Source organism: Garra rufa, chromosome 23, assembly GCF_049309525.1.
Source record: "Garra rufa chromosome 23, GarRuf1.0, whole genome shotgun sequence".
Taxonomy (NCBI): Eukaryota; Metazoa; Chordata; class Actinopteri; order Cypriniformes; family Cyprinidae; genus Garra; species Garra rufa.
Genome location: NC_133383.1, coordinates 38,529,051 through 38,542,573, shown reverse-complemented (window position 1 = coordinate 38,542,573; position 13,523 = coordinate 38,529,051). Strand labels below are relative to the sequence as shown.

The window sequence follows — 13,523 nt, the reverse complement described above, 5'->3', positions numbered from 1 at the left end:
ACACTAATGAAACTTGAGTATTTTAAAAAAGTACTTTATTTTACAAAATCAGAAGCGAACAGCTCAGACTGCACATCTATTTGACGGTGATGTTTATGATGCTGATGTCTTCATATGGTTTGTCGGTTTTGGGGTTGACTTTTAAGTTGGAGATCCTCTGGACCACCTCCATACCCTTAGTGGTTCTCCCAAAGACTGTGTGCTTGTTGTCCAGCCAGGGCTGATTGGAGAGAAAATGGGAAGAAAAAAAAAAGGTTAATTGAATTGACTGTTGCTAAAAGTATTTACAAGACATTCCCAAAGTGACAATGGTGTGACTTTATTTCATGACTACACATTAACTGAATTACTTAATTAGGGCAATTTCAGTACTGATTTGGTGCTTCCTGATAAGTCATCATAAATCACACAATACATACAGCGTGAGTAGCATAGTGTGATTCATAGACAAGTCTTTTTTTTAAACCGGTTCTTTATAGTGAATCAAAAAGAGCGCACTCAAGAGTGTTCGATTCCAAAATGAATGACTCTTGTGAACCAGCCCTTTACTAAATCATTTAGGAAAATTCACCAACTAAATCAGATTCATCCTTCAGAGCAGCAACTAAATTTACTCATTGGAATATTTCGACAGAATACATGAAAAAAAAAATATATAGCTGCAAGCTGCAATGAGTAATTGAAGCCATTTTAAAGTGATTTAACTCAAAATGGGTAAAATAATCCTAAAAACAACCACTGGTAATACAATATAATCGGTTATCACTTTTCATATCAAGATGGCACTATCTCGTTTAGAATACTTTCAGGTTATAGACTCGATGGTACATACAAAGTTTCGTAATGGTACACCAATGCGTTCGTAAAATATTGCATTTTCATAAAACTCTATTGAAGTCTATGCCAATTTCATGTTTTGTTCAATTATAACACCACCAAGTGGCACAATCCCAACAAATGTTTTATGTGTCTTTAGAGTGTGCTCATACACGTGTCAAATTTGGTGAAAATATCTCATTTTGTTTTGGAGTTATAGACATTTTTCTATATGAGAGGAGAAAAAATGACTTTGTTTGCATTTTTTTGCCACTCATTATCAAAACTTTGGCAATTGGGCATTAGCATATATATCAGCAACAGCTTCTAAGATATTGGCAAATGTTTTTTAAGAGCCTAAATGCACAAACCATAAGGCAAAACCTGGCATGTTTGGTTTCGCTGGACTCAGCAAGGATTCAGGAGTCAAAAAAGGTGACTCCTGTGAAAATAAGTCGACCACACCCAAAGTTATAAGCATGTGAATATTAGATTTTACCACTAGGTGGTGCTGGCCCAAAACTTCTCAGGCTCCTTCAAGGCATCGTGCTGATGACCCATACTGAGTTTTATAACGATACATCAATGTGTTCGTAAAAAAATTGCATTTTACTACAAAATTGAAAATGGCCGATGCCCAAAATGGCTGACATGGGATAATTGGGTATCATTTGACTCAGCATGATGCTATCTAAAGAAAATCTAAAGAGACCAGTGGGATTTTTGGGCAAACCATTCAGAAGTTTTGAGCTAAAATAGCCATTTTTTGTATCTCCAGACCACTAGGTGGCACTGTTCCAAAACTGTGCAGGTATCCTCAGGTCATGCTTGTTATTGTCGAGAACGGTTTGACTTGTCAACTTAAACTGCATAACTTTTTGCCAGCATGGTCTGAAGATGATCTGAGCCAATTTTGGTGAAAATCAGACAAACCGTCTAGGATGAGTTTGAAAAAGTAGGTTTTACAAACAATTAAAAATAGAAGAAAAAAAAAAAAAACTAAATCTTACGTTTTTAAGAGTTTGAGTTAAAGACTCCAACTGTGCTATGGTTAATGTTGAGACTGTCCTCTATCAGTGTGCCAAATTTCACAACTTTTTAAAAAAGCGGTTCAATGGGCTGCCATAGACAACAAGAGTGGAAGAAGAAAAAGAAGAATTCTAACGAATACAATAGGTGCCTGGCTCCTAAAAATAGTGTATAGAAGTACATTACAAAAAAAAGTTTAATTCTGTAATAAATTCAGTTTTTTTTTTAATTGATTCTTGTGTCTGTTAAATATACAGAAATAGAACTGGCAAGTTTCATAATTTTGTTCTGTATAATTTACAGCAACACAGACTAAAAATAAGTTTTTCATAAGCAATATGGACAATGTAACTGGAATACACCTAAATGATTTAATCAAAATTAGAAATTAATCTGATACTGAGCCCTACTAATAAAAAAAAACTTTTACTTTCTCTTAAAAACCAAAAAACATTAAACCAAACTTTAAGAGACTCTAAACAAGGGTTCCTCAAACCTTACCCTGGACGGCCAATCCACTACAGAGTTTAGCTCCAACCCTGATCAAACTCACCTACTTGTAATTCTCTAATGATCCTGAAGACCTTGACTAGCATGCTCAGGTGTGTTTGATTAGGGTTAGAGCTAAACTCTTCAGGAAAATGGATCTCGTGGGCCAGATTTGAGGATCTCTGCTCTAAACTGATCAAAAGTAATGAAAACATTTATATTACAAGAGATTCCTATTTTAAATAAACACTGTTCTTTTACACTTTCTATTTCCACTACAAAAATGTATCAGTTTGTGCAAATGTATTATTTGCATAACCATTTTCAAACATCTTGGATGACAAGGGGGATAGTAAAATGGGTGAAAAAAAGAAAAAAAAGAAAAGCAAAACAGTTGAAATGACTTACAGTTGGGACAACAGTGATGAAAAACTGCGATCCATTAGTTCCCGGGCCTGCATTGGCCATGCTGAGGGTGTAGGGTCTGTCGTGCCTCAGTGTGGCATGAAACTCGTCCTCAAACTCTCCACCCCAGATGCTTTCTCCACCCATCCCTGTGCCCGTCGGGTCTCCAGTCTGGATCATGAAGCCCTACAACACATGACAAGACACCCTTTTAACTCACATCCGCAATCACCCACTAATCTTTAGGTACACGCTCGACAGGAGCTCATACCTTGATGACACGATGAAATATGTGGCCATTGTAATAACTGTTCCTGCTGTGGACGCAGAAGTTCTCCACAGTTTTGGGGCATCTGAAGAGAAATTAAATAAATAAATACATACGCAAACATACAAACTGCCTTCTCAGGCAAAACTGCTATAAAATGAAAAAACAAAGCATACTCCACAGGAAAGAGTTTGATATGGATGTCGCCCATTGTGGTGTGAATGATAGCGCTGTCGGACACTCTTTTTGGCCCTTCTGCTTGTGTGGCTGCCATCACTTCCTCTTTAGACGGCTTCTCATTAAAGATGTCACGGTCAGAGTCGGCACTCTTGGTGTCCTCCGGCTCTCTCTTTGTGAACTGTTCAAAATAAAAATACAGCATTAAAGGAGTAGTTCACTTTCAGAACAAATATTTACACATAATGTACTCACCCCCTTGCCATCCAAGATGTTCATGTCTTTCTTTCTTCAGTCATAAAGTAATGATGTTTTTTGAGGAGAACATTTCAGGATTTCTCTCCATATAGTGGACTTCTATGGTGCCCCCAAGTTTGAACTTCCAAAATGCAGCTTCAAAGGACTCTAAATGATCCCAGCTGAGGAAGAAGGGTCTTATCTAGCGAAACAATCTTTTATTTTCTAAAAACATTTATAATTTATATACTTTTTACTCTCTAAACAGAGTACACACAGAGCTAGACAAGATGAGCATTTGAGGTCAAAAAGTACATGTATATAAATTGTAATTTTGTTTTAGAAAATAACCGATCATTTTGCTAGATTCAGACCCTTCTTTCCTCGGCTGTGATCATTTATGGCGCTTTTCCACTACACAGTACCAGCTCGACTCGGCTCTGTTTGGTTTTCCACTGTGTACCTGTACCTCCACAATAGTACCTGGTTGTCATAGCGACACTGCAAGAAACTGCCGTGATGTAATCTTCTACGCGACACACACCCGCTGTCTGCACCTCCTCGTTTGACCACGGTGTATTCTTCCGAGTTGCCATAATATGTAATGGATTGGATATGTCACGCAATCTCTGGCCAAAGTGGGGAGTTGCTAGACCTAAAGCTCTACTGGGGCACAGGCCCCCATTACTCGTTAATTCAGTTGTTGCATGTAGTTTAGTGTCTTTATTTTGGGGTTATCAACCTAAATTATAACTCAAATTTTAGATTTTACTGGGGCACAGCATATTTTTACTGGGGCACGTGCCCCAGTAAAAAGGGTCTAGCAACGCCCCTGGGCCAAACTTTTTAAAAATGGCGGGGTTATTCTGGATACTATTGCTGGCGCGTGCAATGATGACACAGTGAATAGTGACGATTCTCTCTGACCAATCAGCAGTTTGCTGTGTTTTCACGTCACATTTTAGTATCGCCTTAGCTCGCCTCAGCTCACTTGGAACCTCGCCGGAGGTGGTACGAAAAAAAGTACCTGGAAGCCGGTACAGGTACAACTTTTACAGTGGAAAACCAAACAGAGCCGAGTCGAGTCGAGCCGAGGCGAGCTGGTACTGTGTAGTGGAAAAGCGCCATTAGAGCCCTTTGAAGCTGCATTTTGGAAGTTCAAACTCAGGGGCACCATAGAAGTCCATCATATGGAGAGAAATCCTGAAATGTTTTCCTCAAAAAACATCTGAAGAAAGAAAGACATGAACATCTTGGATGACAAGGGGGTGAGTACTTTATCTGTAAATTTTTGTCACTGAAAGTGAACTACTCCTTTAAGGCCTGTTCAGAGCAAGAACATTAACTGTAAAGTTTTAGTAGATCAGTTTGTTTTTTCATGGTAACAGATTTGGAGAAATTGTACACTTTAAGCATTACAAGCAATGGATCTTCTGCAGTGAACGGGTGCCGTCAGAATGACAGTCCAAACTGTTTGAAAAAAACATCACAATGATCCACAAGTAATCCACATCACCCCAGTCGTCCATCAATTAACATACCGTGAAGCGAAAAGCTGCATGTTTGTGAAAAAACAAACCCATAAGACCTTTTGCTTCCAGCTAAAATATGAGTTCCATAATTCATTATATTGCTTTATACCGTGAAAAAGTGGTCTTGTCTAAATCAGGAGAGAATTATGCACAAATCAAGCAGTTCTAAACAAATATATTGGTGGTTTTTGATGTGACAACAGGAGATGGATTTTTTCACTGGCGGAATGGTGTGGATAATTTGTGGATTACTGTTTTGTTTTTAATCAGCTGTTTTAATCACCCATTCACTGCAGAGGATCAGTTACGGAGCAAGTGATGCTACATATCTGTTCAAATGAAGAAACAAACTCATCTACTGTACATCGTTGATGACATAAGGTTCTGTAGGTTTTCAGCAAATTGTCATTTTTGGGTGATTTATTACTTGAAAAAAATCATTGAGAATAATTGTTTTTCCATAACTTTTATAACAGTACGTTATCATCCTTAATGTGCATAGTAGGGGTGTTGGAATTATTCATTGCATCGTGATGCAGACTTGGATGATTCTGCATCAATGTAGTAATAGATTATAACCAACTATAGCCTACTGACGTCATTAGCATACGCGCTTGTCATGTGAGCATTGAAAATGCACCCACTATTTTAAACTGAGATATGGGCAGATTTTGGAAAAACCAAACTTAGTGCAAGAATCGATTCTGAACTTGGCTCTTTTACAGCATGTGGCACTTGTTCACGCTAGAGACAATCAAGGCGAGCTTCACTGCACAGGATATGAGCTGTGAGACACACGCGCATTGCTTGACATTGTGCGTTTCCACTTGCCATTATTTCAGTGTTTTACTTTAGATATGCTTTTACTCATGCCATTTGAAACGCAGTACATATTAGATGCATGAAACTCACATACTGACACTTTCACATGCGCTTTTTTTTTGCCCTGAAGCTTGCGGATAAATGAATATGCATCTCCAAATAATTTTATGATATGAAATTGATATGTAAACACTTTTGTTTTCAGAACAGGAAAAAACATCTAAATATATCTGTATGTTAGTGTGAATGCAGCCTTTTAAAGCGGTCACTGTCTGTGATCTTAGCAATAATACTCAAACGGCAATAACGCGGAGGAAAAAAGAAACCCGTAACTATGATTGTCTTTCAGATACTTAAAGCACTCAGATGCTGAAAGTACTTTTTGTTTAACAGTTGTTAGTCTTTTTCCCTCTTTATTACATAAAATTTTCTTGCATGTTTTGAAGCTAGAATTACTTGGTTAAATTCTTAACAATTGTTTTGATTTATTATTAATTTGCCTTTTTTTTTTTTTAATAAAAAGTACCCTGCATATATACACTCTTAAAAAAAAATAAAAGGTGCTTCATGATGCCTTAGAAGAAACTTTTTTGTATAAATGGTTCCATAAAGTACTTTTAACATCTGAAGAACCTCGCCGTTTCACAAAAGGTTCTTTGTGGGGAAAGAAGGTTCTTCAGATTATAAAAAGGTAAGAAACAGATGGTTCTTTAAAGAACCTTTGACTTAATAGTTCTTTGTGGAACCAAAAATGGTTCTTAGCTGTGAAGAACCTTTTAAAGCACCTTTATTTTTTGGTGTAATTTACTAAAAATGCACTAAATGAATGTTATATATTCATGTTGTATCGTGATACCAAATCGTTGACATAGATGTAATAGAATTGAAATTTAAAACCAGTGCTGATTCACACCCCTAGTGAATAGCTCTTTAGAATGTAGAGTGTCAGATTTGTCTGGACATAAAAAAAAAAAAAGTGGAAAATGGAAATGCTGAGTTTCTAGAAACCCACCATGTAAAAGCGGTTCTTTTTGAAGGCAGTGCAGAAGATGGTGGGGTCTGGATCAGAGCTCTGCAGAGCTGGGTTGTCAGATGCCTTCATCTCAATGGTCGGTGCAGCATGCATGGCCTTCGCAATTCCCTGGAACAGACACAGCTGCACCACACGGATGTTCTCTTGTTTGCCCAGGATCCGAACACACCTTGACAGCGATAAACGGTTCAGACACACAGTAAAAGAGAGATACTTTCAGAATGACTGAAAAGAATCACTTTAATGACTGATGGTATAACTATAAAGTAAAAAAGTAATAACATTTTTTCCACACCATTCCTCTTTATTAACAATCTGTGGTTTAATAAAGATCCTTTCACATGCATGGAACGTTTGCATTGGACAAAACATTTTTTATATTATATAAAATGTTCTTTACACTGACAAAAAATGGTGTGGAAAAGAAGACTGAATATATAAAAGTTGACATTTTCTAATTATTTTTTTTTTTTTACAAACATAAATTATGTATTAAAATATTTAGCTTTTAAGAAGCGGCACCACATGACAATTCATACCCTAAACTGACAATGCCATGTTAATCAAGTCTAGTAAGTTATCTGTTATTATATCTTTAGAGACTGGCCTGACGGCATTGACAATCACAAGGGTCAGCGGAGAACCTCTCTATTACACTTTATATCACGTTAATAATATTTAAAGCAAAAAATATTTTATTTTATAAAAAAAAAGAATTCCAAACTACTTGAGTTTCTTTTGAAAGAACACTCCACTTTTTTTGGAAATAGGCTCATTCTCCAGCATTTCCACATGCGCTGCGTGATATTACTGCGCCTGCTTCGTCCATGTAACAACAACAAACTTCCTTGACTATTACGCTGGAATGGGAGTGTAGTTCCTAATCTTATCGGCCTAGAAAATCACATCTTTACATTTTCTGCTGGTATTAGTACCCAATATAACTACAGAAGAGTCAAGTTTTAAATAGGAAAAATATCGAAACTCGTTTTCATTTTTGAACGCGATGCTATTGGTCTAATAGGATTCGATGATCTATGCTAAGCTATGCTAAAAGTCATATCGCATGACTTGAGAACGGCTGAATGGATTTAAAAAAAGGAAAACTCAATTTATTTACTCGAGGGGAGTTGGAGAATGAGCCCATTTCCAAAAAAAGTGGAGTGTTCCATTAAAGAACTTTTTTTTTAATGAGGCTTTCTTCATTATGATATCAGAACAGATAGAAGTGGTGCATTTTATTGTGCGTTTTGTATTCTCTACCTGTTAGTCTCCACATTTATGACTTTAATGCCCAGCATGGTGCCGTAAAGCACAAAGTGTCCGGTCTCATCAAAGATGATGCTGGTCAGTCGGATGCCGTCCACCTTCTCCAGCTCTCGCTCCACCGCCATTCTGCGGCCAAACTCCATATCAGGCAACTGCTGCCTCATCTGCTGGAGCTCTGTGAACATCTATCATTGCACAGAGACAACAAATTAGTTGTTAACCCTTCAAATTTGTCAATATATAATTACAATAATTATAAAAGACTAACTTACAGTTAAGGATTCGTCAAACACCCTCATCAGCTTCCCAGTGAGGAAACGGAAAATCCTGACTTTGCGGTCAGTGGCGATGGTGGCCATTTTCTTGCCATCTTGGGAGAATGCCAAGCTGGTGGGATACGTTTTGCATTTGGCAAACTCATACAAGTCCGTGTCTGTCTTGAACTCCCAATCCACCTGCCGTGGAAATTTGAATTCGCTCGGGAGCCCCGTCCAGTATTCCAACATCCCGCCTTTATCAGCCGACACTATTACACGATATTTGGGATTCAGGCGGATTTGAGACAGTGGCGTGGTGTGCATCTTTTCAAACGTGTGCAGGGGCTGATTACTTCCACGTCCATCGTATACAAAAATTTTCCCAGTTGATTTCTCTGAACAGGCTACAGTGGAGATGGCATCTCCTGGATTATAGATCCATTCGCACTGACCTGGATGAAAGCTGTAGGAAAGAAAGAAAAAAAAAAAAAAAAGGAAAACTTGCTTAACACTCACATGGTCTTTGGCCAAATAAAAAATTTGTAGTACAAAATTACAAAACTTGCTGACGACTTTTGTGCCACTTGCTATATAAACACACACACACACACACACACACACACACACACACACACACACACACACACACACACACACACACACACACACACACACACACACACACACACACACACACACACACAAAAATGGACATGATTATAAAAGGCAAAATAGTCCAAAAATAAAAACACTTTTAATCTTTAAAAATGAGTGGGAAGTACAAAAATGACAATTCTCCCACCAGATGACACCAAACTGCCTTCAATACATTGCATTTTTCAATAGTTTTGCTATATTTTTGCTTAACTTTTTGAGGGATTTTTATTTGGATTATTTTATTCAGAAATAAATGGTGTATAATTTATGTATATATTATCTATATAAGTTTTATCTAGGAACATTGTTCAAAAATACATAAAACAGCAATATTATAAATATCAATATTATGATAACAGTTTTCAATTTGAATATACTTGTTGGGGAAAATTCATAGGGGGTGATTTCGATGCTTATGTGACATACATTTTGGAATGTATGAGAGGGTAACTGAGAAACTCCTTGATCAGATTCCTCTGAGAAAGGGCCTCAGCAGCTTCTGGGGGGCACCGGAGAGATGGGGCCTTATGGCACCATAGGGTGACCCTAAGGGTCATGGGAAGCCTAGGAGATAGGCTCAGGATGTCCAGGAGAGGAGATGTATGGAGATGTGTTTTTGCTTGTGTATCTTATGTGAAAAAGACCAGCCTTTACCTTTGCGTGTAACCTTGAGTGTGCAAAGAGGTATAAAGTGGAGGAAATCCCTCCCTCCTTTGTCACACTCAGCAGAAAACCTGTGTTTCTGTATGATTGTCTGACCTTCTTTGCAAAGAATAAACCTTTTAATAACGATTGCTTGAATTTGTCCTTATTACCGGAGTCTCAGATAAAATTGAACCGACATACTTTAAAATATATTTCATTTTCATCATCATTGCTCCAGTCTTCAGTGTGACATGACCCTTCAAAAATAATTTTAACATGCATAATCTATTATCAATTTTGGAAACAGTTGCGCTGCTTAATATTTTTTTGGAACTTGTGATACTTTCAGGATTCTTTGATAAATAAACGTTAAAAAGAAATCTTTTCTAACAATATTAGTCTTTAATAACACTTTTTATCAATTTAACACCTCTTTGCTGAATAAAGGTATTAAATTCTTTTCCAACAAAGAAAAAAAATTACTGACCCCAAACTTTGAACAATAGTGTACATTGTTAAAAAAAAGATTTCTATTTTAAATGAATGCTGTTCTTTTTAATGTTTTATTCAACAAAGAATCCTGAAAAAAAGAATCACAGATTCCAAAAAAATATATTAAGCAGCACAACAGTTTCCAACATGATAATAAATCAGTATATTAGAATGATTTCTGAAGGATCTGATGTGACACTGAAGACTTAAGTAATGATGCTGAAAATTCAGCTTTGCGTCACAGAAATAAATTCTATTTTAAAGTATATTAAAACAGAAAAACATTATTTTATACTGTAATAATATATCACAATATCACAGTTTTTTTCTGTATTTCTAATAAAAAAAAAAAAACACAGCCTTGATGAACAGAAAAAAACATAAAAAAAAAAAAAAAATTAAAAAACATTAAAAATCGTACTGATCCCAAACTTTTGAAAAGCAGTGCGTTTGTTAAAAAAAGAGCAAATTTACACACAGAAGAGCAAGATTTTACCCAAGTTTGAGCATGTTGATCATGTCGAAGTTGACAACATCAAAAACTTTCATGGCCTGATCATCACCCACAGAACAAAAAAGTGCTCCCTCAGCACTGACGGAGATACACTCGATCACACCTACACACCAACCAGAGACAAACACATGCAAATTATTTAAAAACAAAAATATATATATATTTTCTGAAGGAAAAAACTAATACAATGCTTGAGTTGTAAGGTGTGGAAAAGTCATCGGTAGGATGTTGCTTGGTGTTCTAGATGGTTCACGAAACAGATGTAGTACCAGGACACCTACCCAAATGGCTGCGGAAGTGCTTGACAAACTCTACTCCTTCATCCTCCTTCTTCTTCCAGAATTTCACATGCCCATCTTGACTCGCTGTTATGACAAAATCCGTTCTGGGATGGTAGAAAATACAATCAAGTCAAGTAAATGTGCTTTTGTTGATACACATATAAGCTCCAGAGTTTAAAGTCCCTCTGTGGTGAAAATCAAGCTTTTTTATATTTGTCTATGTGCTATTTTTAACATGCTTTTAAACAAACCATGTGCCAATCCATTAATCAACACCATTGCTTAGTATATGAGAAAATTATTTTCACAAGAAAAAAATTTAAATATGCAATTCTGATGATCAAAGATTAGTTTTAAGGGATACAATTTTACAGCTGTCACCTGTCGTATCAGGTTTGTTTAATTTGTATTAATGCATTTTATTCCTTTGCAAACTTATGAAACTACTGGCCTGACTAGGCATGCAATAAAAATAATACTCATCTATATTATTAATCTAGTCAAAGATCATGAGGTAGCAAACTGAAAGGAACTTACTTGCTGCAAACAATGTGTGTTATAACATCCCTGTGCATGTAACTTCTTTCATACATGGAGGCAGAGGGCAAATTATCCAGGTACACTCTTTCAAACTCAAGAACTGCAGCAGAAGACATGAGCCATTAATAAAACACAAACACAAAAACCAAACAGTAAAATTATGTTATTTAGTTGCTATGAAGACATTAGACATGCAAGCTGTTATAGAAATTGCTATCTAGTACAGGTTGTGTCTCAAAACTTTATTAACGAACAAGCCAGGGATATTACAAGCAACTCTTATGTCCACAACCGCTGTCTAGGGTTCTAGTTAGGCAGCTCACTAGGTTATAAAGCCGCAGATTTTTCCGGGCTTTTGCAACATAAATTAACCAAACGTTACCTTTTTTCTTTTTTGTTTGTGTGGCTTCACTGGGCATCGGCCCGACCCATGCACCTTCATCTTCTTCTACTTCTAGTTTGCGTTTATTTTCAGAACCATCACGGCTCACGTCGGACGCCATTTTCAAACTAAAGTTTATACTCTTCTTCGACGGTGGTTTTAACGTACCAACGGCTGTCCTGCCACACACTGCCGACTACAGGATGGGAGATAAATAGACTGGACTTGGGCTTGATCACCACGCAAAGTTCATTGTGAGGTAACTGTACATCCAAAGTTAGGCCAATACAGACACACAATCAAAACAACAACAAGCATTCTCCTCGAAATGCCACATCGAACACGAAGCAACGTACTAGGCTGACAGATATGTGTAGCAAAGTGTGGAAATTTGACGATTAAAATGTGTAAATCTCTTTTACATGTGTCACAGCCACTGATCTACATAATGTTCTCTATTATAGATCAGTGGTCACATTAGGTAAACAAAAGGTCTGCACACGTCTTACATTCTTCACACCGACATGAAAACTTACAGGACCAAATACAGGACATTATGCCACGTAAGTAGACAAGTGGTCAAATGCAAAGAGTGTCCACAGAAAACAATACATTATAAATTACATTTTTACATTTATAGGCTACTACATTATACATTTCACTTATTTACTTGATTAGCCTACCTCCTGGCTTTTGTCTGTGTTTATATGTATTGTATTGTCTTTTCTGTTCTAAAAAAAAAAAAAGTGATAAAGGGGTCATCGGATGCCCATTTTCCACAAATTCATATGATTCTTTAGGGTTTTGATGAAAAGTCTCTAATATACTTTGGTTAAAAATTCTCAATAGTAGTGTAAAAAACACCCTTTTACCTCTCAGCTCTGCAAAATATCAGCTAATTTTATTGCAAGGCCTTTAAATGCAAATGAGCTCTGCTGAGGGATTACAAGCTGTAATGTTTACTTTAGCCGCATTTAACTTGCCAACAAGCACATTATTAAGAAAGGCCATTTTCAAAGATGTATAAAAAACCCTTATGGTGCGTTCACACCAGACGCGACTTGTGCGAATAAATAAAGTAGTTGGACGCTTGCCTTGAACATTTAAGTTTACTAGCTTCATTCGCGCGTGAAATTCATGTCATTCGCGCGTGACATTTACTTCACAACAGACGCAAATTTGCGTCATGGGAGGGGCGTCTGCCACTCGTCAGCGGGAAAGCAGTTGTAAAATAGGTGAATGAGCTCAATTTGCCAGCTTTAGCTTGCTTGCAGTCTCAATATGTATATGTAGGTCAGATTGAGAGTGTTTTTTTTTTTAAACTTACCAGATTGTCCGACCTCCTCACTCACTTTCTTCCAAGCAAGATCCTTTTTATTCCTGTTTCTATAAAAGTACAAAGATGTATCGTACAGCTCCGAGCAACCACAGCAGTGTTGTTTTCGTCAACGATGACGATGACGAAATCATTTCGTTGACGCCACTTTTTTTCATGACGATAACGAGATAAAAATGGCTCGTTAATGACTAAAACATGACGAGACGTGTGTGAGTTTTCGTTGACGAGACGAGAATAGACGAAAATGTTAGTGTGTGGTCCGTCAGACGTTTAAAATGCATGACATTTCTGCTTATTGTGCATGCCAATCAAAACCTAAAACGTATCTGCCGCTATGGC

General features: G+C 37.0%; 1 protein-coding gene across 1 annotated transcript; it reads right to left on the bottom strand.

Annotated features, from left to right (window-relative positions):
• Positions 1 to 18: 18 nt before the first annotated feature.
• ppwd1 (peptidylprolyl isomerase domain and WD repeat containing 1) lies at positions 19 to 11,966 on the bottom strand. The gene is made up of 11 exons (XM_073829073.1): positions 11,846 to 11,966; positions 11,461 to 11,563; positions 10,924 to 11,027; positions 10,625 to 10,745; positions 8,350 to 8,797; positions 8,072 to 8,262; positions 6,788 to 6,977; positions 3,184 to 3,365; positions 3,011 to 3,092; positions 2,743 to 2,925; positions 19 to 220 (listed from the first exon to the last, which is right to left on the bottom strand). The coding sequence occupies exons 1-11, from the start codon at positions 11,964 to 11,966 to the stop codon at positions 77 to 79; spliced, it is 1,869 nt and encodes a 622-aa protein (XP_073685174.1). The 3' UTR covers positions 19 to 76.
• Positions 11,967 to 13,523: the final 1,557 nt, after the last annotated feature.